The sequence below is a fragment of the Oncorhynchus nerka genome, linkage group LG26 (genome assembly GCF_034236695.1).
Source record: "Oncorhynchus nerka isolate Pitt River linkage group LG26, Oner_Uvic_2.0, whole genome shotgun sequence".
NCBI classification, from domain to species: Eukaryota; Metazoa; Chordata; class Actinopteri; order Salmoniformes; family Salmonidae; genus Oncorhynchus; species Oncorhynchus nerka.
The window spans coordinates 19,728,396-19,754,668 of NC_088421.1; the positions used below are offsets into that span (position 1 = coordinate 19,728,396).

General features: G+C 44.1%; 1 protein-coding gene across 2 annotated transcripts in view; it reads left to right on the plus strand.

Moving 5' to 3' along the window:
• LOC115110655 (alpha-1,6-mannosylglycoprotein 6-beta-N-acetylglucosaminyltransferase B-like) overlaps positions 1-26,273 on the plus strand; it is a 91,765-nt gene that overhangs the window by 12,530 nt on the left and 52,962 nt on the right. For both annotated transcript variants that reach the window (XM_065010222.1, XM_029636480.1), the window contains 5 exons: positions 16,043-16,190; positions 18,901-19,010; positions 21,097-21,170; positions 21,489-21,656; positions 22,690-22,854. In XM_065010222.1, the coding sequence (XP_064866294.1) occupies positions 16,043-16,190; positions 18,901-19,010; positions 21,097-21,170; positions 21,489-21,656; positions 22,690-22,854 (665 nt within the window). The remainder of the gene's footprint in view (positions 1-16,042; positions 16,191-18,900; positions 19,011-21,096; positions 21,171-21,488; positions 21,657-22,689; positions 22,855-26,273) is intronic.

The window sequence follows — 26,273 nt, forward strand, 5'->3', positions numbered from 1 at the left end:
CAATAAGAATGTGGTGAATGACAGAGTCGAAAGCCTTGGCCAGGTCGATGAATACGGCTGCACAGTAATGTCTCTTATCGATGGCGGTTATGATGTCGTTTAGGACCTTAAGCGTGGCTGAGGTGCACCCATGACCAGCTCTGAAACCAGATTGCATAGCGGAGAAGGTACGGTGGGATTCGAAATGGTCGGTAATCTGTTTAACTTGGCTTTCGAAGACCTTAGAAAGACAGGGTAGGATAGATATAGGTCTGTAGCAGTTTGGGTCTAGAGTCTCACCCCCTTTGAAGAGGGGGATGACCGCAGTAGCTTTCCAATCTTTGGGAATCTCAGACGATACGAAAGAGAGGTTGAACAGGCTAGTAATAGGGGTTGCAACAATTTTGGCAGATCATTTTAGAAAGAGAGGGTCCAGATTATCTAGCCCGGCTGATTTGTAGGGGTCCAGATTTTGCAGCTCTTTCAGAACATCAGCTATCTTGATTTGGATAAAGGAGAAATGGTGGAGGCTTTGGCAGGTTGTTGTGGAGGGTTCCCCGGGCAGTTGGCCGGGGTAGGGGTAGCCAGGTGGAAAGCATGTCCAGCCGTAGAGAAATGCTTATTGAAATTCTCAATTATAGTGGATTTATCGGTGGTGACAGTGTTTCCTAGCCTCAGAGCAGTGGGCAGCTGGGAGGAGGTGCTCTTATTCTCCATGGACTTTAGTGTCCCAGAACGTTTTTGAGTTAGTACTACAGGATGCAAATTTCTGTTTGAAAAAGCTAGCCTTAGCTTTCCCAACTGCCTGTGTATATTTGTTCCTAACTTCCCTGAAAAGTTGCATATCACAGGGGCTGTAACTGACAGTTAGACTTACAGGTTATGTCGTTGTCGTTTGTTTGAATTGTTTACGTGTCCGCTGTGCGGGGGAAATTATAATACAAGCGGAACTACGTAGCTAATACTGTTGTAACGGGGATCCTTATTGTAGCAACACACTTTTGGAGGGAAGGCAATCCTGCGCTGCGTTAGCTAAGTTTTCATGTCATCGGGTGTAGTTCATAAAGGTTGAAGAGTGTATGTTAGGATGAAGTGTGAATTCATTCATTCAATAATAAGTGTGAAGTTTGATTTCCTCCCTTCTGTAATAAGCAGCCAATGAGGTATTTTTTCCTTTATTCGTGTGTTTAATCTGAACCCGTTATAACGCCGGTTAAACTGTTATGTATGTAAGTACTTCAGAGTTATACCAAGCTAATAAGTCACTCGTAAGATAAGGTTGTAAGAGTGTGCTTAACTGTATTTTTAATTTACTTTATAGTTCTCAAGGAAGGTGATAATTCTGACTAAAACTACAGAATAAAGCCGCCAGTTAAAATCAAGGAACGGTTGTGCTCGTGGTTACTGATGGGAGCTACAGGGGCTATTTGATGCTAATGCAGAACGCTACAGGATGTTTTTGTGCTGGTCAAGGGCAGACAGGTCTGGAGTGAACCAAGGACTATATCTATTCCTAGTTCTACATTTTTTGAATGGGGCATGCTTATTTAAGATGGTGAGGAAGGCACTTTTAAAGAATAGCCAGGCCATCCTAACGGGATGAGGTCAATGTCATTCCAGGATACCCTGGCCAGGTCAATTAGAAAGGCTCGCAGAAGTGTTTTACGGAGCGTTTGACAGTGATGAGGGGTGGTCGTTTGGTCGCAGACCCATTACGGATGCAGGCAATGAGGCAGTGATCGCTGAGATCTTGATTGAAAACAGCAGAGGTGTATTTGGAGGGCGAGTTATTTAGGATGACATCTATGAGGGTGCCCGTGTTTACGGATTTGGAGTTGTACCTGGTGGGTTCATTGATAATTTGTGTGAGATTGAGGGCATCAAGCTTGGATTGTAGGATGGCCGAGATGTTAAGCATGTTCCAGTTTAGGTCACCTAGTAGCACGAGCTCAGAAGATAGATGGGGGGGCAATCAATTCACATATGGTATCGAGGGCACAGCTGGGGGCAGAGGGAGGTCTATAGCAAGCGGCAACAGTGAGAGACTTGTTTCTGGTAAGGTGAATTTTTAGAAGTAGAAGCTCGAATTGTTTGGGTATAGACTTGGATAGTAATACAGAACTCTGCAGGCTATCTTTGCAGTAGATTGCAACACCGCCCCCTTTGGCAGTTCTATCTTGGCGGAGAATAGTTAGCGATGGATATTTCAGCATTTTTGGTGGTTTTCCTAATCCAGGATTCAGACCTGGCTAAGACTTCCGGGTTGGCAGAGTGTGCTAAAGCAGTGAGTAAAATAAACTTAGGGAGTAGGATTCTAATGTTAACATGCATGAAACCAAGGCTTTTACAGTTACAGGAGTCAACAAATGAGAGCACCTGTGGAGTGAGAGTGGAGCTAGGCACTGCAGGACCTGGATTAACCTCTACATCACCAGAGGAACAGAGGAGAAGTAGGATAAGGGTACGGCTATACGAACTGGCCGTCTAGCACGTTCGGAACAGAGAGTAAAAGGAGCAGGTTTCTGGGCACGATAGCATAGATTCAAGGCATAGTGAACAGACAAAGGTAAGGTAGGATGTGAGTACATTGGAGGTAAACCTAGGCATTGAGTAATGATGGGAGAGATATTTAAACCAGGTGATGTCATCGCATATGTAGGAGGTGGGACAACATGGTTGGTTAAGGCATATTGAGCAGGGCTAGAGGCTCTACAGTAATGTTTTTATTTTACCTTTATTTATCTAGGCAAGTCAGTTAAGAACAAATTCTTATTTTCAATGACGGCCTAGGAACAGTGGGTTAACTGCCTTGTTCAGGGGCAGAACAACAGATTTTTATCTTGTCAGCTTGGGGTTTTGAACTTGCAACCTTGTCCAACGCTCTAACCACCAGGGTACCCTGCCGTAACCACTAACCAGGACAGTAATGGACGAGGCATATTGATATTAGAGAGAGGCATGCGTAGCCAAGTGAACATATGGGTCCAGTGAGTGGTTGGGCTGACTGGGAACACGGCGATTCAGACAGTTTACAGGCCGATGCTAACAGTTAAACAAGCTAGCAGTTAGCAGACCGGGTTAGCAAGCAAGCAGTTAGCAGAGGCTAGCAGTTAGCAGGCAAGCTAGCAGTTTGTAGACCAGGGCTAGCAAGTTAGCCTTTGGGGGACGTCGCGATGGGGGTATGTTTGTTTTTGCCTCTTCGTGCGGTGACGTTGATAGACCAGTCGTGGAGTTAGTATGGTTCCAAGTAGGTCTAGGTAGCTAGCAGGCCTAGCAGGTTAGCAGAATGGGCCTTCAGCGGGCGTCACGCCTGAGGGGCCTGTAGGAATCCTCGGGCAGATTATGTCGGTTTTCCAGTCGTAGATGATCAGTTGAGTTCAGTGCCCCCTACCGGCAGTAGAAGGGGTCCGGATATTGTAGCCCAGGAGTGGGCTTCGGTGGTAGCACAGGAGCCCTGGCCGGGCTAGCTTCAGGCTAATTGTTGCTTGCGCCGGGATGGAAATGCTAGCCAGGAGTGGTCACCCGGGATTGCAGTTAGCTAGTTGCGAAGATCCAGATGAAAATATTCAGAGTTTGCGGTAGGAATCCGGGGATATGGAGAGAAATAGGTCCGTTATGCTCTGCTTTGAGTCTCGTTGTTCGAACTGGCGAGAGCTTTCCGAGCTAAAGGTTAGCTGATGACCGCTAGCAATGGTTTCCTAACTGATAGCTTGTAGGTAGTTAGCTGGCTAGCTTCAGTTGAATTCCAGATCCGAAGTAAATAGAAAGATTTTGGTTAGGTTTATCACCTAAGGCATCATAAATCTACTGTCAGCACTAAGCCCCAGAGGCCCACTCTCAGTTCACAAACACAATAGAGTTCTAAGAACTATATTCTGTTGCATAAAACAACCATTTGATGCAATAACAGTATTATAACATAATCTTGTCATTTTGCTCTCACACAGTACATATACTGTAGAATCGTGATAATTACAATACATGTCTTATTGGCACCTAAGTATGGTGATAATATCATACCATGAAGTCCCTGGCAGTTCCCAACCCTAAACTAGCACTTTCTTTTTCTCATCCTACTCTCTCTCTCCTCAGCAGCAGTCCTTTTTCCTCCCCCCCCCCCCCCCCCCCCCCCACCTCACCTAGCATCTCATCACACACACACACACACACACTTAGCCATCTAGTACACATACTTTGCAGGTATTGATTTCGTCTCACGATTAAGTCATGAATTTACTTAATCAGTCCAAACATATACCCGCGGTTTAAATAACAAATGAGTGTTTTTCACAAGGCTAATAAAACCATCATCCGGATGTTGGAGCGAGTGTGTCTGCAGGATTAGCGCAGTGTGATGAGACACAATACAGAGCCATCCCTCTGTGATGCTGCTGGAGTGTCAGCCCAAGTCCACACCCACCACAGGAGGCTGAGGAAAGGATGCCCACAGACAGCCACAGTAGCAAAGGCAACACAACACAGGTTGACATTAGCCAAAGCATGGCTTGGCAAACACAAGCATTAAACTGTATCATGTTTGTGTGTCTGAAGCCTTACTGGATTACAGCGTACTGTATGCACACACAGGGCATGGATGATGCTTTACTGTTGTCTATTCCACAATGGTGGCCGTGTTTTTCTATCTTTTGCCAATTTTCCATTGATGAGCATTACTGCCCAAAAACTAGGAGGATGACTGCTCATGATTGTTATGTTAGCTCGCAATGACGCATAGCATGTCTCATGCTCTTGTAGTTTCCTGCAGTCAAATGACCAAATCGCCCTCTAGTGGCCTCACAAGTGGAATGTTATTAATGTTTGTCATAATTCCATAATTAATAAACATATATATACATGTATATAAAGTGTAATATTGGGATGTAAACTCAAAATGTTATACATTTCAACTCTACATCTGACATGGTACATACAGGTGCCTTATTATTTTAAGCCCATAACAATCTGTGTGAGGTGTATACTTTTTGTTTCAAAGTATATTTGTTTAGGACTACCAAGAAACACTCTGTGTGACCCTGATTTAGCCCACTGCAGTAAAAGGTTAATATTATTTTCAGAAAGAAGAAGTATACAGGCTCTTACAATGCTTCGCAGAGAGGGACATGTTCTTTTCTGAAAAGGTCTGGATGAAACGCAAAATAATAACTTATGTGGGAGTGCCCTTTGGCAAGGCTTTCATCTATCTGAACACTTGTATTTCAATCTAAATGACATGCGGCTCAGATTCAGATCTAACAGTGTCCAGGCAGTAAGAGCTCTCAGCTAAATGAATCTTAGCTGGAGTGATCAATAAACCAAGTTGGAATTTGATTAGTACTATGACGTTATATTGCCAACCAGGGCAATATTCACTTCACACCATTGAGTCATACATGCCTTATTAACCCACTGGGAGCCCTTCTGGTTCCTGAACTTATTATCTGTCCTCACCTCAGAGGCTCTGATGACGGGCTGCAGGAAACCGTTGTAGTTCAGACGCCAGACTCTCAGGACCTATAACGTTAATATGTGTCCCTACTAAAAGTCAATGAGAGAGCAGACAATTAGTAACTGTTCATGCAAAGCTGCTCGGGAAGGTACTACACTGATCTAATTAATTATTCCTATGAACAGGTGTTTCTCATCCTAGCTGGCAAGAAACAGAACACAGTGTTATGAGAAAAAGTGGTGAATGTAAGCAAATTATTTTTCACGTTTCTAACAACCCATTATACAGCGAGCCATAAAAAACTAAAATAAAGTGAAAGTCTGTTTGCTGTCCATCTATGTGACCAGTCCCATTTGGGGCGAGCTATTTCAAATCAGTGGTGGAGGCACAGTGACTGTGAAATGAGACTAGTCGAACCGGTGCTCCGCTCTCAGCTTGCTACGGTATGGCTATCTAATTATAATTTGTTCATAAAATCGATTGTGTTGTGGCACTTACGAAATGGAGTCGTTAAAGGAGATTAGTTCTTGTTAAATGGGCCCTTTATTAACCAGTAGATGAGGAATGACATGGCAACGGCCCACATTAGCACACAGATACTATCGGCAAACCGGCTGCTGAAACCACTAACAGCGCAGGACTTGGTGAAAACACATTAGCCTGTTCACCTCCAGGGGAGGCTAGTCGCTGGAGCAATAGAGGTAGCTGATGAACAATAGATTGCGAACATATATAAAATCATTCAAAATGTACTGCGTGGGAGGGGTGTTAGTTTCCATAACGATGATTTATGGGCGAGACGTGTGAGAAACGTCAGGAAAATAAGGGAGGTGTTCTTTGAAGTGTTTCTGTACATTACAGATCTCCCTCCCTCTCCTTTGAGGCATGTTGTTGCCAAACTGGTCCAGTCTGGGAATTTCATTTAAATTGATGTGCATTCTATGCATGTACAGTTGAAGTCGGAAGTTTTACATACACTTAGGTTGGAGTCATTAATACTCGTTTTTCAACCACTCCACAAATTTTGGTTTGTGAAACTATAGTTTTAGCAAGTTGTTTAGGACATCTACTTTGTGCATGACAAGTAATTTTTCCAACAATTGTTTACAGATTATTTCACTAATTCACTGTATCACAATTACAGTGGGTCAGAAGTTTACTTACACTAAGTTGACTGTGCCTTTAAACATCTTGGAAAATTTCAGAAAATGATGTCATGGCTTTAGAAGCTTCTGATAGGTTAATTGATATAATTTGAATCAATTGGAGGTGTACCTGTGGATGTATTTCAAGGCCTACCTTCAAACTCAGTGCCTCTTTGTTTGACATCATGGGAAAATCAAAAGAACTCAGACAAAATTGTAGACCTCCACAAGTCTGGTTCATCCTTCGGAGCAATTTTCAAACGCCTCAAGGTACCACGTTCATCTGTACAAACAATAGAATGCACGTATAAACACCATGGGACCACGCAGCAGTCATACCGCTCAGGAAGGAGACGCGTTCTGTCTCCAAGAGATGAATGTATTTTGGTGCGAAAAGTGCAAATCAATCCCAGAACAAGAGCAAAAGACCTTGTGAAGGTGATGGAGGAAACGGGTACAAAAGTATCTCTATCCACAGTAAAACAAGTCCTATATCGACATAATCTGAAAAGCCGCTCAGCAAGGAAGAAGCCACTGCTCCAAAACCGCCATTAACCTGTTGCGACGAGCAATCCCGTATCCGGGATCCTATTGATAGCCTCAAGCTCATTACCATAACGCAACGTTAACTATTCATGAAAATTGCAAATGAAATGAAATAAATATATTTGCTCTCAAGCTTAGCCTTTTGTTAACAACACTGTCATCTCAGATTTTCAAAATATGCTTTTGAACCATAGCTAAACAAGCATTTGTGTAAGAGTATTGATAGCCTAGCATAGCATTAAGCCTAGCATTCAGCATGCAACATTTTCACAAAAACAAGAAAAGCATTCAAATAAAATCATTTACCTTTGAAGAACTTCAGATGTTTTCAATGAGGAGACTCTGTTAGATAGCAAATGTTCAGTTTTTCCAAAAATATTATTTGTGTAGGACAAATCGCTCCGTTTTGTTCATCACGTTTGGGTAAGAGAACCCCCGAAAATTCAGTCATTACAACGCGAACTTTTTTCTAAATTAACTCCATAATATCGACAGAAACATGGCAAACATTGTTTAGAATCAATCATCAAGGTGTTTTTCACATATCTATCGACGATAAATCATTCGTGGCAGATTGGTTTCTCTTCTGAAGAAAGTGGAACGCGCATGGACCTGGAGATTACGCAATAATTTCGACGGAGGACACCGGGCGGACACCTGGTAAATGTAGTCTCTTATGGTCAATCTTCCAATGATATGCCTACAAATACGTCACAATGCTGCAGACACCTTGGGGAAATGACAGAAAGTCCAGGCTCATTCCTGGCGCATTCACAGCCATATAAGGAGACATTGGAACACAGGGCATTCACAATCTGGACCATTTCCTGTATGAAATTTCATCTTGGTTTCACCTGTAGCATTAGTTCTGGGGCACTCACAGATAATATCTTTGCAGTTTTGGAAACGTCAGAGTTTTTTCTTTCCAAAGCTGTCAATTACATGCATAGTCGAGCATCTTTTCGTGACAAAATATCTTGCTTATGTGGGAGAATTATATACATGATTTGATAACAAAAGAGAAAGATACACTTATGGGTTCATTCCCTGTTTTGGTAAAATGCATTTTCTATTGTATAGGGCAGGAAGCAGTTAAAGGCCGTGGGGGTATGGGATAGCTGAGAAACACTCCTAGACCAGATGTATATACAAAGATCAAAGGGATAGAAAAAGGAGGGTGTCAGCCAAATGACCAACTGATGGATTACAGACATCAATCACAGGGCAGCTAGGCACCCTAAAACTAAAGGAGATGAAAGACACATGCAGAGGGACACATAGAGTTAATTACAGAGCCAAAGCATAGGGTTGTAAAATAGAGGAATGTACACTATTTTTAGTATAGCTGGACATGCTAGAAACTGAGGAGACACATAGTCTGCTGATCCTAGATAATACACAAACAAAAGAATGCATTTAGCTAAGTGCAGGAACAGCAAGGGTCTTGTAATCTGCCGAAAGCAGATGTGGGCGTTACTGGTCTCAACAAACAAGACGCAAGGATTGGGATGTAACTGTATTTGCATTGGGGGATGAACTGATAATGTATGCATGGGTATAAATGGGAGAGCGAGAGCTCTGGAAAGGGGTGGGTCCCGCGGGGCTCTCCGGCTTATGATGCGGGTGTATTAAAAGTCTATCATTGAATTCAAAGTTCTTGGTCGTGTCATGTTTGAACCGATTGGCCACTACACTTAAAACGGGAACGTTTTTTTATCCAAAAATTAAAAGAGCGCCCCCTATCTCGAAGAAGTTAAAAGCCAGACTACGGTTTGCACCTGCACATGGGGACAAAGATCTTACTTTATGGAGAAATGTCCTCTGGTCTGATGAAACAAAAATATAACGATTTGGCCATAATGACCATCGTTATGTTTGGAGGAAAAAGTGGGAGGCTTGCAAGCCAAAGAACACACCATCCCAACCGTGAAGTACGGGGGTGGCTGCATCATGTTGTTGGGGTGCTTTGCTGCAGGAGGGACTCGTGCACTTCACAAAATAGATGACATCATGAGGAAGTAAAATGATGTGGATATATTGAAGCAACATCTCAAGACATCAGTCAGGAAGTTAAAGCTTGGTCGCAAATGGGTCTTCCAAATGGACAATGACCCCAAGCATACTTCCAAAGTTGTGGCAAAATGGCTTAAGGACAACAATGTCAAGGTATTGGTGGCCATCACAAAGCCCTGACCTCAATCCTATAGCAAATGTGTGGGCAGAACTGAAAAAGCGTGTGCGAGCAAGGAGGCCTACAAACCTGACTCAGTTACACCAGCTCTGTCAGGAGGAATGGGCCAAAATTCACCAAACTTATTTTTGGGAAGCTTGTGGAAGGAAGGCTACCCGAAACGTTTGACCGAAGTTAAACAATTTTAAAGGCAATGCTACCAAATACGAATTGAGTGTATGTAATCTTCTGACCCACTGGGAATGCGATGAAAGAAATAAAAGCTGAAAAAATAATTCTCTCTACTATTATCCCGACATTTCACATTCTTAAAATAAAGTGGTGATCCTAACTGACCTCAGACAGGGAATTTTTTATCGGATTAAATGTCAGGAATTGTGAAAAACTGAGTGTATGTAAACTTCCGACTTCAACTGTATGAACAGCCCCTGCTGTCAGCTTTAGTGAATGAAGAGAAGCCTATCTAGCCTGTTTTATTTATTCACTCTAGACCGGTATGGAAGATGTAACCATGACAGAATGAAAGGAAGACATTTTAGACAAAAGCGTGTCTGTATATTTACACACATGTCACACGGGCACACTTGTGCACACACACACACAGTAGATCTCCAGTGCAGGAAGATCAATTCCATTCTAATCAGTCCCCCCCTCCTTCCCTGATTAAGTGTTTTGTCGTGTGGTTTAATTTATGGTCAGTTTAGTTTTTTCTGGCGAAGGTGACTTTCTCGTAGACGGTGACAAATGAAGTCTGACAGTGAAAGCAAGTGAGTCTGCACACAATGCATTTTTAAGAGCCTAATATGCTTGATGAATGACCACATAAAGGTTAAGCTCTATTTCATTCACACCATAATCACAACATTTTGGGGCTGTTGTCGGTCAGTGTCAGTGTTCTTAACGGCTCAGACTGTCAGACATGGGCAAGGATAAGGCTGTTATTTAGTTTTGTATCTAGACTTCTGGTACAATGACCTAAAAGGAACACTCCTCTTTCAACAGCTTGTTAACCAGAGGCTGTACTATTCTCATGTAACGCTCATCGAAATGGGTAGACCAAGGCGCAGCATGATTTGGGTTCATCATAATTGATTTGAATGTGAACCAGCAACAAAAACAATAAAGAGAAACAAACGCACGAACGTACAGCCTTGTAGGGCTCTCAAGCAACAATACAAAAACAAGATCCCACAAAAAACAGGTGGGAAAAGGCTACCTAAATATGATCCCCAATCAGAGACAACGATAGACAGCTCCCTCTGATTGGGAACCATACCAGGCCAACATAGAAATAATAAACTAGAACATCCCCCAGTCACGCCCTGACCTACTCCACCATAGAAAATAAAGGCTTTCTATGGTCAGGACGTGACATCTCATTTAACTGCAGAGCTGGTTATATTGATTCAACATTCGGTTTGACTTGGGTGTGCTCTTTAGTTAATACAGTGAGGGGGGAAAAGTATTTGGACACCCTAAGAGAGCTCTTTGGTCTTGGCCATGGTGGAGAGTTTGGAATCTGATTGATTGATTGCCCCTTTGGACAGGCGTCTTTTATACAGTTAACAAACTGAGATTAGGAGCACTCCCTTTAAGAGTGTGCTCCTAATCTCAGCTCGTTACCTGTATAAAAGACACCTGGGAGCCAGAAATCTTTCTGATAGAGAGGTGTCAAATACTTATTTCCCTCATTAAAATGCAAATCAATTTATAAAATGTTTGACATGTGTTTTTCTGGATTTTTGTTGTTGTTATTCTGTCTCTCACTGTTCAAATAAACCTACCATTAAAATTATAGACTGGTATGTAGGATATGTGTGTATGTATGTATGTGTGTGTGTGTGTGTGTGTGTATACGCACACACACACACACACACACACACACACACACACACACACACACACACACACACACACACACAGTGGGGCAAAAAGTATTTAGTCAGCCACCAATTGTGCAAGTTATCCCACTTGAAAAGATGAGAGGCCTGTAATTTTCATCATAGGTACACTTCAACTATGACAGACAAAATGAGGGGAAAAAATCCAGAAAATCACATTGTAGGATTTTTAATGAATTTATTTGCAAATTATGGTGGAAAATAAGTATTTGGTCACCTACAAACAAGCAAGATTACTAGCTCTCACAGACCTGTAACTTCTTCTTTGAGGTTTCTCTGTCCTCCACTCGTTACCTGTATTAATGGCACCTGTTTGAACTTGTTATCAGTATAAAAGACACCTGTCCACAACCTCAAACAGTCACACTCCAAACTCCACTATGGCCAAGACCAAAGAGCTGTCAAAGGACACCAGAAACAAAATTGTAGACCTGCACCAGGCTGGGAAGACTGAATCTTCAATAGGTAAGCAGCTTGGTTTGAAGAAATCAACTGTGGGAGCAATTATTAGGAAATAGAAGACATACAAGACCACTGATAATCTCCCTCGATCTGGGGCTCCACGCAAGATCTCATCCCGTGGGGTCAAAATGATCACAAGAACGGTGAGCAAAAATCCCAGAACCACACGGGGGGACCTAGTGAATGACCTGCAGAGAGATGGGACCAAAGTAACAAAGCCTACCATCAGTAACACACTACGCCGCCAGGGACTCAAATCCTGCAGTGCCAGACGTGTCTCCCTGCTTAAGCCAGTACATGTCCAGGCCCGTCTGAAGTTTGCTAGAGAGCATTTGGATGATCCAGAAGAAGATTGGGAGAATGTCATATGGTCAGATGAAACCAAAATATAACTTTTTGGTAAAGACTCAACTCGTCGTGTTTGGAGGACAAAGAATGCTGAGTTGCATCCAAAGAACACCATACCTACTGTGAAGCACGGGGGTGGAAACATCATGCTTTGAGGCTATTTTCTGCAAAGGTACCAGGACGACTGATCCGTGTAAAGGAAAGAATGAATGGGGCCATGTATTGTGAGATTTTGAGTGAAAACCTCCTATCAGCAAGGGCATTGAAGATGAAACGTGGCTGGGTCTTTCAGCATGACAATGATCCCAAACACACCGCCCGGGCAACGAAGGAGTGACTTGGTAAGAAGCATTTCAAGGTCCTGGAGTGGCCTAGCCAGTCTCCAGATCTCAACCCCATAGAAAATCTTTGGAGGGAGTTGAAAGTCCGTGTTGCCCAGCAACAGCCCCAAAACATCACTGTTCTAGAGGAGATCTGCATGGAGGAATGGGCCAAAATACCAGCAACCGTGTGTGAAAACCTTGTGAAGACTTACAGAAAACGTTTGACCTCTGTCATTGCCAACAAAGGGTATATAACAAAGTATTGAGAAACTTTTGTTATTGAACAAATACTTATTCTCCACCATAATTTGCAAATAAATTCATTAAAAATCCAATGTGATTTTCTGGATTTTTTTCCCTCATTTTGTCTGTCATAGTTGAAGTGTACCTATGATGAAAATTACAGGCCTCTCTCATCTTTTTAAGTGGAAGAACTTGCACAATTGGTGGCTGACTAAATACTTTTTTGCACCACTGTATGTATGTATGTATATATATATATATATATATATATATACACCAAAAAAAAACATTTTTCTTAATCTTTTATTTTAATTGTTTTTTTATTTATTTTATTTATTATTATATATTTTAACTTATTTTTCTTTTCTTTTTTTAAGCCTGTCACATTTGTGAATGTGGAATGTGTTTTGTTGGTTGATTGAAAAACAAGAACACTTAAAAAACTTTAAATTGAAAAAAAATATATAGACAGTGGGCAAACGTACAAAATCAGCAGGGGATCAAATACTTTTTTCCCTCACTGTAAAATCTCCATTGTGGAGATAGAGCTGAGTAATTCGGTAAACATAAGGGAGAGCATGGCTTTAACATGTGAGTGTGGTGTGGTGGAGAACTGAGTTGACCCTGGTCTAATAGCTACGGGCTCTTTCATTGACCAGGTGAGGGCTAATAGCATCATTCTGGTTCCCTTGCTCTCTCTGGGTCATGGGTAATTGGAGCTGAGAAAGAAGGAAAAAACAAAAATGTTAGCCTAATTTGTTCCCTTCCTGTTGGTCCCTGTGTTCTCTGCCTCGGTAATGAAGGTCAAATGAAGGTATTTTTTTATTTATTTTTATCCCAGCCCGCGTCCCCTTCAGGAGGCCTTTTGGTAGGCTGTCAACGTAAATAAGAATCTGTTCTTACTGACTTGCCTAGTTAAGTAAAGGTTAAATAAATAAAATAGAGAAACTCCTGCATGTTGTTTTGTCAAGGTGCACCGAAAATACCTGGGGCCTGGCTGAGATATTCATGAAACATCTGTCTGCAATACATTGCATTCATAATTCAATCTTAATTCAATATTGGACAGCGGAGTCAATCACCACCTTCCGGAGACACCTGAAACCCCACCTCTTTAAGGAATACCTAGGATAGGATAAAGTAATCCTTCTCCCCCCCCTAAAAGACCTAGATGCACTTTGAAAGTGGCTGTTCCACTGGATGTCATAAGGTGAAAGCACCAATTTGTAAGTCGCTCTGGATAAGAGCGTCTGCTAAATGACTTAAATGTTAAATGTAAATATTGAGTGAATCTGTATTGTGACGCAGCCTTTGAAAAGGCATTGAGCTTCATTTTTATTTATTTTTTTATTTCACCTTTATTTAACCAGGTAGGCTAGTTGAGAACAAGTTCTCATTTACAATTGCGACCTGGCCAAGATAAAGCAAAGCAGTTTGACACATACAACAACACAGAGTTACACATGGAATAAACAAACAAACATACAGTCAATAATACAGTAGAAAAAGTCTATATACAGTGTGTGCAAATGAGGTAAGATAAGGGAGGTAAGGCAATAAATAAGCCATACTTGCGAAGTAATTACAATATAGCAAGTAAACACTGGAGTGATAGATGTGCAGAAGATGAATGTGCAAGTAGAGATACTGGGGTGCAAAGGAGCAAGATAAATAAATACAGTATGGGGATGAGGTAGTTGGATGGGCTATGTACAGGTGCAGTGATTTGTGAGCTGCTCTGGCAGCTGGTGCTTAAAGTTAGTGAGGGAGATAGGAGTCTCCAGCTTCAGTGATTTTTGCAGTTTGTTCCAGTCATTGGCAGCAGAGAACTGGAAGGAAAGGCGGCCAAAGGAGGAATTGGCTTTGGGGTGACCAGTGAAATATACCTGCTGGAGCGCGTGCTACGGGTGTGTGCTGCTATGGTGACCAGTTAGCTGAGATAAGGCGGAGCTTCACCTAGCAAAGACTTGTAGATGACCTGGAGCCAGTGGGTTTGGCGATGAGTATGAAGCGAGGACCAGCCAACGAGAGAGTACAGGTCGCATTGGTGGGTAGTATATGGGGCATTGGTGACAAAATGGATGGCACTGTGATGGACTGCATCCAATTTATTGAGTATAGTGTTGGAGGCTATTTTGTAAATGACATTGCCGAAGTCGAGGATCGGTAGGATGGTCAGTTTTACGAGGGTATGTTTGGCAGCATGAGTGAAGGATGCTTTGTTGCGATATAGGAAGCCGATTCTAGATTTAATTTAATTTTCATATTGGAGAATGGATAGGCCGTGGGAGTTGGGAAGCAGGAGGTTTGTCCCCTAGGTTCTGTGTTGTACTTAGCCCAGGGATTGATTGTTTAGTTGAACTTATTTTGGATGATGCTGATATTCTGACAGTATGGATGAGAGAGGCAATGGTGCTTGTACTTCCAATGTGTCTGATTTAACTGGCAGTTCTATTTGTCAATATAGCAGTTAACCACACAACAGATCTCTATCACTTGTCTGTCTGTCTGTCTGTCTGTCTGTCTGTCTGTCTGTCTGTCTGTCTGTCTGTCTGTCTGTCTGTAATGTAGTTTACGAACATTCAATCAGTAAGGCTGGACTGAATGGATTGTCACTTTTCATTCATCGAATAAACTCACATTCACATTACTATCTCACTCATCAGTATAGCCCATGGCAACTCCAGTCCTCGGGGGCCTGATTGGTGTCACTTTTGCCCCAGCTAACACACCTGACTCCAATAATCATCTAATCATGATCTTCAGTTAAAAATGCAATTAGTTTAAATCAGGTGTGTTTGCTAGGGATGGGGGGAAAACTGACACCAATCAGGCCGGGGGCCTGGATAGCCAGTATTTATAGGGTAGTGCCTATAACATTACCTCATCAGTATAGCCAGTATTAATAGGGTAGTGCGTATAACATTACCTCATCATTATAGCCGGTATTAATAGGGTAGTGCCTATAACATTACCTCGGCCCGCCACAGGAGTCGCTGGTGCGCGATGAGACAAGGACATCCCTACCGACCAAGCCCTCCCTAACCCGGACGACGCTAGGCCAATTGTGCGTCACCCCACGGACCTCCCGGTCGCGGCCAGTTGTGACAGAGCCTGGGCGCAAACTCAGGGACTCTGATGGCACAGCTGGCGCTGCAGTACAGCGCCCTTAACCACTGCGCCACCCGGGAGGCCGTATTTAGCTCTTCAGGGATGAATTGAAGGCAGTCAATTCAGGAAGTGGTTTTAATAATAAAAAATAAAAAACATTGAAACATTTTTGAAAAAAGTAGCTTCTAGTCCTCAGTTTGAGAAGTCCTTAAAAATAGATGCAGTTTTTCCACATTTTGAATTGTTATTTAAGTTTACTTCCTGAATTTGACAGCCTTCAAATTGAATTGACCCCAGCCCTTGTGCTCTTATAATCGGACCTACTGTATGTGTCTGTGTGTTGGCAGTGCTGGGAGGTCCAGAGTCTCGCGGGGTGCTGAGGAAGATCAGTGATATGCTGGAGGTCATCATGAAGAGGATGGACACTTTGTCCAAACTGGGCAACACCACCACAGACTCCCACAGACTGGATGAGCTCAGCTCAGCACTGGACAGGTAGGGTTCTGGGGTTTGGTAGCAGGCCTGCCATTACATAATGTATGGTGTATGCATATATTTGTCTGCATATAAACAAATAATTGGAGGATATTTAAACTAGACGTTGTCTCATTAGTCTCAACATTTTCCTATCGATTTTTCCCTGTTATTGGGTGGACATGGACAGTCAGACAGGGATGCTGCGCTGCCAGACATGCAGAGGCTAACAACCTGGAGTTTGCTCTTCTGTCTCCATGGCAACGGACATCTCTCGTACAGGGGGTTGAGAGGCTCCCTCCTGCCGAGGTTTGCCCGTGTCTGACACTCTGACCATCCCTTCTGGACATCCCTGATCCTACACTCACTGTCTCACACCAGGAAAATAATCCCGGCTCAAACTATGCCTGAGAGTTGTGCTAACTGCCAGAATGCAGAGTTGTGGATGTTTGATATGGATTCTAAACACCAGAGTAGACAGTATTGTTAGAACATAAATTACTCTCACTATTCACATTCCTTGAAAGGTACTATAGAAATGATGAGGATTTTCTTCCTAAATGTTGCCGGAAAGAGGCCATTCATTGCTGTTTAAGTCAGCCTAACTGTAAGCGATTATGAAAAAGGGGGAGCATCTCTAGGCTTCAGTAGTTTGCCTCTGGTAATAAAGTCTAGTCTGCTTGGTGACTTGCTCAGAATTCAGCCAAGGTGCAGTTTAACAGATACAAAAACAATCCAGAGCCATTGAGTCCACTGTTAGGTCTTTAAAAAGGAATCAGCCGTCTCTCTCTCTTTAATGCTGTATATGGTTCTCCAGGGCCAGACACCCATTGTAAATGTATTAGTGGTGTTCTATAGAGGGAGGACAGGATTCTCTGTCTGTCCACAGGAATGTTTCCTATACTGATCAGTCTGTGCTGCAGTCTGGTGCTGTGCAGAGGACCACTCTGTCTGTGTCTGGCTCTCGTCTCTTCTGACATGCTGCCTCAGGAGGGAATAGGAAGTGATGGCTAATAGTTGCCCGTAGGGTCAAGTGATATTAGAGTGGGATTTTACGCAAAGTAATGCAGCATTTTAGACACACATACCACACCCATGCTCATAAACTTATTCCAGAAGCACTGGTCTAAACCATTGCCAATTTCTTCAACAACAAAAAACTCCCAACCATTCATTTAAATGGATATGTTAGATAAAGCTGTACAGTTTGAACAAAAGCAAAAGGCCAGTGTTGACCACTGTGTACAGTCAGCGTCTCATTGATATGACAGGGCTGTTAGACCCCAGCTATTGATTTGACTCTGGTTGATACTCCCTGATAAAACAGTGTCTTCAGCTCTGCAGAGTCCATCTGTAGTACAGTAGTACTCTTTAAGACCAGCATCCTTCCTATTGGAGGGTCCTCAGCTTCCCTGACCAGGTCACAGCAGCCTTGGGAAGACCCAGTGTAGAAGTAACAGATAGAGGCTGAATGGACTGGTGATGATTCTGTCTCGGAGGCCTTGCTTAACCATGGCTATGGCCGTGAGAACGTTTAGTCCTCAGTTCTCTACAGCACACACAGGAGCACTGTTCTTTTATACTGTGGGGCCCAGGCGGCTGACTGACTGCATTGAGATTATACACAATCATCATGGCTCCATAAAGACAGCTGGAAATCTCTGTGCCTCTTTGGACCTTTATGCTACATCAGCGAGGGCTGAGATTTCTGTCTTTATCGGAAGGGAGCCAAAGCAAGTTCACAATGTTCACACTGCCATAATGCTTCAGCTTGGAGTTCCCTGGGCACCTTCCAGTTTTCACTGCTAGTGCCTGAGATAGTTGTGAGTTCAGGGCTATCTCCCTCTTTCTATTGCTGTCTCCTTTTCTCTTTCTTTCTCACTCTCTTTTTTTCTGCTTGTTTTGCCAACACTAACATGGCAACAACAAGCCATGGCAGTCAGCTGCCATAAAAGGCATTTGCTAACAACCTAACAACCTAATTGCGCTCTGTTCTCAGTCTCTCAGGGACTGGCTTTAATGTGCTGAGTCACTTTTTCACCTCAACAAATAAATTGTGTCAGAGTTTAAAAGCTTTTTTATTTCACGCTTCAACCAAGTTCCACACAATCAGCATTTCCTCTCCTTGTTGAAGCTCAATTAGCAGGTAGCCTAGTGGTTAGAGGGTTGGACTAGTAACCGAAAGGTTGAAAGATCAAATCCCCGAGCTGACAAGGTAAAACTCTGTCGTTCTGCCCCTGAACAAGGCAGTTAACCCACTGTTCCTAGGCAAGGCAGTCATTGAAAATAAGAATTTGTTCTTAACTGACTTGCCTAGTTAAATAAAGGTAAAATAAATACATGAATTCTCTTTTGGGAGGAAACGTTAAGCGTATACTGTAGGAGGGTGGACTTAGATGAAAGAAGTAGCCTTCTATGTTTCTTTTTCTAGATGTGTCCAGGGAGTTTAAGGATTGAGATAAAGGATAAAGATTGAATGTGCATTCCCACTGGGCACAGACATCAATTCAATATCTATTTCAAAATAGTTTCATTGAAATGACTAGAAAAAAACGATTCATTCAACCAGTGTGTGCTCGGTGGGTTGTCATGGGGAAAGAGATGGCAGAAATGATAAGCAAGAAAGACATGCCTAACACTTCATTCACCTGTGCCTGCCCTATTGATGGTCATTCCCCTGTGTGTGTGTGTGTGTGTGTGTGTGTGTGTGTGTGTGTGTGTGTGTTGGCAGGATCCAGCCGATTGGTCTGGTGGAGAGGATCCAGGCTATCGCCCAGAACATGTCTGACATGGCTGTGAAGGTGGAGCAGATCCTACAGCGCAGCATGGTCACCAACAGAGGTACAAGAGACACACACACACACATCTGACCACTCTTCACATTTGAAAGGTAGTTGTGTATGTCTGCCACACTATAAGACCCTATTGAACATGACAGGCAGCATTTATGACAGTACTTCAAATGATGAGTCTCCATTCATGTCTTTGTGAAGAGAGCTACGCTGCAGGAGGGCTCCATCTCCCTGTCTCAGCATAATTATAAATAACGCTACATGATGTTCAGTGTATGCTGATGAATTCCCCTCTAGTTAAGAAGATCTGAGACTGTCAGCTTTCTTCTATTAGCTGTCCTCTGCTCAGTTCATTGTGCTCCTGTTCTGTTTGAGCAAGAGATACAGTAGGCTACTTAAATGCAAAGCGAGACTAACTCCACTAGCCGACACATTAGAAAGCCAATTATAGACTTTGCATATTGTCATTATTTGCCTTGTCATTGAGTAAAGCAGACATGTCCTATTCTGTAGAGACTGTTTTTGCTACCAGAACCTAATCCCCTGGCTAATTTAGTGACACCGCTAGTGTTAGCGCTCCACACTGTGACTGCTGTAGTTATAATGGTAATCAAACAGAATGGCTGCTAATCCTTTGTCTGTGATTGCGCTCACCCAGGCTTGGCGGCACGCTGGTAGAGAAACAGCTTCCGCTCTCTTTAATTAGGCTAATTGGAGCTGGCTGCCGACAAGTAGGGAGGGAGGGAGGCAGGGGAGAGAGGGAATGAAGGAGTGAGACTGGGGAGAGAGGGAACGAAGGAGTGAGACTAGGGAGAGAGGGAACGAAGGAGTGAGACTGGGGAGAGAGGGAATGAAGGAGTGAGAATGGGGAGAGAGGGAACGAAGGAGTGAGACTAGGGAGAGAGGGAGCAAAGGAGTGAGACTAGGGAGAGGGAGCAAAGGAGTGAGACTAGGGAGAGGGAATGAAGGAGTGAGACTAGGGAGAGAGGGAATGAAGGAGTGAGACTAGGGAGAGAGGGAATGAAGGAGTGAGACTAGGGAGAGAGGGAACGAAGGAGAGAGACAGGGAGTGAAGGAGTGAGAACGTGGGGGAGAGAGGGGATTTTATCAATCAAGCCCACGCAGTGTTGTCTATCCACTGTTCTCAGTAGGCATCAGAGATCAGCAAGGGAAGCCAGGCTTTCAGAAGTGGCTATTAACTAACCCAACAGTCTGTCTAAGGCTCTGTTCTATCCCCATGGCCAGTAGAGTTAACTAACCCAACAGTCTGTCTAACGCTCTGTTCTATCCCCCAGGAGAGTGGCCAGTATCCCCATGGCCAGTAGAGTTAACTAACCCAACAGTCTGTCTAACACTCTGTTCTATCCCCATGGCCAGGAGAGTTAACTAACCCAACAGTCTGTCTAACGCTCTGTTCTATCCCCATGGCCAGGAGAGTTAACTAACCCAACAGTCTGTCTAACACTCTGTTCTATCCCCATGGCCAGGAGAGTTAACTAACCCAACAGTCTGTCTAACACTCTGTTCTATCCCCATGGCCAGGAGAGTTAACTAACCCAACAGTATGTCTAACACTCTGTTCTATCCCCATGGCCAGTAGAGTTAACTAACCCAACAGTCTGTCTAACGCTCTGTTCTATCCCCATGGCCAGTAGAGTTAACTAACCCAACAGTCTGTCTAACGCTCTGTTCTATCCCTATGGCCAGTAGAGTTAACTAAGCCAACAGTCTGTCTAACGCTCTGTTCTATCCCCATGGCCACTAGAGTTAACTAACCCAACAGTCTGTCTAACACTCTGTTCTATCCCCATGGCCACTAGAGTTAACTAACCCAACAGTCTGTCTAACACTCTGTTCTATCCCTATGGCCAGTAGAGTTAACTAACCCAACAGTCTGTCTAACGCTCTGTTCTATCCCCATGACAAGGAGAGTTCTGTTCTAATACAAGAGACTAGTGCTAAAGCCAATATATGCTCCCTTTTAGGTATGACCCATTGAAAAGCTTGTCTGGTTTCTGCCCCAACTGCTCCACACTATCCCCATAGGACTGAATAGCAAAGTTATGAGCAGGTATTTTAAGGATTCTGACCATAGGGACGTGTTTGTTGTTAATACATGTGTTTTTGTCCCACAGTTAAGGATGGCGCAACAGGACAGTGTGAGGTGCCCAAAGACCCTCACTACCCAGACTGCCCCAGCAAGGTGGATGTAAGTCCGCATGTCATGCAATTTCACAGTGGTTTTCCTGATCCCACGGTCCCTATGTCCTTTTGCTCTTGGACTGTTTATTACCCTGCAACTCCAGCTTTACGATCAGCTTCAATCAACCCTGCCTTGTTTCACAAGGATCAATGTCTAGTGCTGTGTTCAGATCGATGAAAGGACCTTGACCAAGTCCAAGTCAGATTTCATGGGTTCCTTAGCTATAATACATTAATTTCTACACTGACATTTGACCTCCTTTGATACATAGACATACTGTATATATTTATCATTACTTGAGTCTCCCTTGACCTTTTCCCTCAGTGGATGCGTGCCCGCTGGACCTCAGACCCCTGCTATGCCTTCTATGGGGTGGACGGCTCCGACTGCTCCTTCCTCATCTACCTGAGTGAGGTGGAGTGGTTCTGCCCCCCTCTGACCTGGAGGAACCAGACTACCACACCCACGCACAAACCTTTCCCCAAGAGACAGGTGGGCTAGCTGGGTTGGCATGGGCTGTTTACAGGGCTGCTATAGTGTGTATGTGTGTGTGTGTGTACAGATTTAGTGTCTATACTAGTCTTTGTATTTCATCTCCACTCTAATTTCCCTGTATCCGACTGGCACACAGTCTCCTGGGAGGGGAGTGTGGATATACAGTCACTCACAGAGTCTATTCTCCCTCTGCCTTGAATCATGGCTGTTGCTGTTTTTCTTGTGAGAGCAGCATTCCAGTTATTTCTGGGTCCACCAGGGCCAGGTGTTCGAGTTCGTTGCTGCTCCCCGGAGCGCTGTACACTACACACCAATGGGTCGGCTGCTCATTTGAATGATCTGTGCAGCTTAATCATGGATTCTAATTACCTGCCTGGATCCAGCTGGACTAATCCTGTGACTTCTCTCAGGTGTTCCTCTGCGTTCACAGAAGCACCTACAAGTTGCTTTCCAAGCAATAATTAACTTGTAGTGCGAAAGTAATGCATCTCATATTGATTTTGTATGGGTGCATAAGCAAGAGAATGTGTGTGGAAGGAAAGAGGGATTGTGTGTGTGTGTGTGTGAGAGAGAGAGAGAGACGGAGAGGTTTGTGTGACTGTCTATGTGCCATTTATAAGTCCTCTGTGCTCCCTTATGCAGTTACAACATTGATTAGCACTTGGCTGCTCAGATTGCACTGTGATCCAGCGATTATAAAAGGCTGGGAAACACGCGGAGTGAAATGAAGGCAGCATGTTTATGAGCATGAGGCAGGAGTCCCTCAGGCAACACTATCTGGGAGCCCTGCCTCCAGGGGGAATGGGTATGACAGGGAGAGCTGTACTCATATAACACCCATCTCCACTCAACTCCAAGTAGGGCTGCTGGATATTAGTGGTTAACCATGTGGCTGTTTTGTACAGGTTTGGGGAGGTGTTTAATGTATTAAGTGTTTAATGTATTGGACTAATACATAGAAAAAGCTATGTGCTCAAAGTGATTAACATAGTAAGGGGAGAAAAAAAGTGTTGATTTTCCTGTCCTCCAGGCAGCATTCCGGTCAGACATCGGGGCCCTCCTGGAGCAGGTGGGTACGGGGAAGGAGTCTCTGAGTTTCATGAAGAGAAGGATGCGCAGGCTGGCTGCACAGTGGGCCTCGGCTGCACGCAGGCTAGATGACCGTCTGAGGAGTCAATGGAGGGAGCAGAAGAGGGTGAGTGTGTGGTGACTGTGGAGGGAGCAGAAGAGGGTGAGTGTGCGGTGACTGTGGAGGGAGCAGAAGAGGGTGAGTGTGTGGAGACAGAAGAGGGTGAGTGTGTGGTGACTGTGGAGGGAACAGAAGAGGGTGAGTGTGTGGTGACTGTGCAGGGAGCAGAAGAGGGTGAGTGTGTGGTGACTGTGGAGGGAGCAGAAGAGGGTGAGTGTGTGGTGACTGGCGGGAGCAGAAGAGGGTGAGTGTGTGGTGACTGTGGAGGGAGCAGAAGAGGGTGAGTGTGTGGTGACTGTGGAGGGAGCAGAAGAGGGTGAGTGTGCCGTGACTGTGGAGGGAGAGAGAGTTTCTGTGTCTCTGCTATGAGTCAAAAGGTTGACAGTTCACTCATATCTCTTCCCATGACAGTGCAGGCCAGTAATATGTTGTACAGGTAGGTGCACATTTTGGTTTGCTATATTTGATTCCCGAAAAAATAGGCAGACACACAACTGACAACAACAAGATGGACGGTTGACAAAAGATGGATCAAGACGAGGTGGCCTTCATGAACATTACAGTGGTGACGTTTTTCTCCACTAGCGATTACGGACCCATTTTCTGTGAGTGGTGTTACTGTGAATGGCTGAGAGAAGTAGAAGTAGAGGAGACTTACCAGCCGTTATCAGGAGAGCAGGCCTGGGATGTGTTGTCTTTAGTGCTCTTTAACCAGCCTGACATTTACAGGGACATTTTCAAAGAGTGGTGGAGGAGCCTGAATGCAGGAACACTGCTTTACCATCACTGATGAAATGACAATGACTGTAAAATCTCCCCAAGCCTGCCCTTTGTGTCAAAAACCTTTTCGTAATGTCATAAAAGGTTATAAATCAACCTCAGAATAATATTGGCATGTGTGTTTACATGTCTGTGCTTGTCTGCAGTGCACTAGATGGATTAAACAGTACCTGTGCTGATTTTCCTTTCACAGTGAAGTGAACAACATTACATTGACGAGCTAACCACCTCTGTCACCGGCTTCATAAGGAAATGCATCGGCGACGTTGTCCCCATAGTGAAGGGTCACGACGTTGTCCCCATAGTGAAGGGTCGCTGCTTCCCCAAACAAAAGCCCTGGATTAACACGGAGGTTGGCGCTAAAATAAAGGATGGGGGACAAAGGATACCGCACACAAGTCCCGCTACGCAAAATATCAAAAGGACTATAAGGTGGAATAATACTACACAGGCTCCGACACCAGGAGCTACAGTCCATTACGGATTCCAAAGGAAGACGTGCTCTGTCCAACCATGCCTCTCTTCCAGACGAACTCATTGCATTTTATGCACGCTTCGACCATAACAACACCGTTTCATGCGCGAGGGCCCCCACCATCCCAGAGAACTGGCTTATCTCACTCTCCGAGGCCAACGTGAGTAAGATCTTTAATCAGGTCAACACTCTCAAGGACGCGGGGCCAGACAGTACTCAAGGGCATGTTCTCAGAGCATACGCAGATCAGCTGGCAGGCATATTCACTATCCTCGTTCCTGTTCCCAAGAACTCTAAGGCTTCAAGCCATAATGACTACCGCCCTGAAGTGCTTTAAAAGGCTAGTTATGGCACACATCAACTCCATCAGCCCAGACACCCTAGACCCACCCCAATTTGCATTCCGCCCCAACAGATCCAAAGACAATTAATCTCAATTGCACTCCACACTGCCCTCACCCACCTAGATAAGAGGAATACCTATGTGAGAATGCTGTTCACTGACTAAGGACCCTGGGACTGAACACCTGACGGGCCCTCCCAGGTGGTGAGGGTAGGCAACATTACCTCTGCCATGCTGACCCTCAACATGGGGGCCCCACATGGGTGTGTGCTTAGTCCCCTCCTGTACTACCTGTTCACCCACGACTGCGTGGGTGAACTCCAACACCATCAAGTTTGCTGACGACACAACGTTGGTAGGCCTGATCACTGGCGTCGATGAGACAGCCTACAGGGAGGAGATCAGTGACCTGGCAGTGTGTTGCCGGGACAACAATCTCTCCCTCAACGACAGTAAGACCAAGGAGCTGATCAACACATCGATGGGGCTGCAGTGGAGCGGGTCGAGAGCTTCAGGTTCCTCTGTGTTCAACTCACTAAGGACTTTAAAATGGTCCATTCACACATGCACAGCCGTGAAGAAGGTGCAACATTGCCTCTTCCACCTTTTTATTTACATATTTTTATTGAATCTTTATTTAACTAGGCAAGTCAATTAAGAACAAATTCCTATTTACAATGATGGATTACCAAGAGGCAAAAGGCCTCCTGCGGGGACAAAACACACATCACGACAAGAGACACCACAACACTACATAAAAAGAGACCTAAGACAACACAACATGGCAGGAACACAACATGGCAGCAACACAACATGGCAGCAACACAACATGGCAGCAACACAACATGGCAGCTACACAACATGGCAGCTACACAACATGGCAGCTACACAAAATGGCAGCTACACAACATGGCAGCTACACAACATGGCAGCTACACAACATGGCAGCTACACAACATGGTAACAACACATGGTAACAACACATGATGACAACACAACATGGTAACAACACAGCAGGGCTGGCAGGTAGCCTAGTGGTTAGAGAGTTGGGCCAGTACCCAAAAGGTTTCTGGATCGAATCCCAGAGCTGACAAGGTAAAAATATGTTGTTCTGCTCCTGAACAAGGTTGTTTAACCCACTGTTTTCCGGTAGACTGAATTTGTTTTTAACTGACTTGCCTATTTAAATAGTTAAATAAAAGTAAAAGGTTAAAAAAAACATAACACAACATAGCAACAACATAGCAGCAGCACAAACTTTGTTAGGCATAGAAGACAAAGCAGCCACAAGTGTCAGTAAGAGTGTCCATGATTGAGTCTTTAAAGTAGAGCTTGAGATAAAACTGTTCAGTTTGAGTGTTTGTTGCAGCTCTTTCCAGTCGCTAGCTTGAGCAAACTGAAAAGAGGAGTGACCCAGGGATGAGTGTGCTTTAGGGACCGTTAACAGAATGTGACTGGCAGAATGGGTGTTAGATGAGGGTTGCAGTTGGTATCTCAGATAGGGGGGAGTGAGGCCTAACAGGGTTTTATAAATAAGCATCAACCAGTGGGTCTCGCGCCGGGTATACAGAAGATGGCCAGTTTACAGAGGAGTATAGAATGCAGTGATGTGTCCTATAAGGAGCATTGGTGGCAAATCTGATGGCTGAAGAACATCTAGCTGCTCGAGAGCACCCTTGCCTGCCAATCTATAAATGACATCTCCGTAATCTACCATGGGTAGCATGGTAATCTGAATCAGGGTTAGTTTGGCAGCTGGGGTGAACGAGGAGCGATTACGATAGAGGAAACCAAGTCTAGATTTAACCTTAACCTGCAGCTTGGATG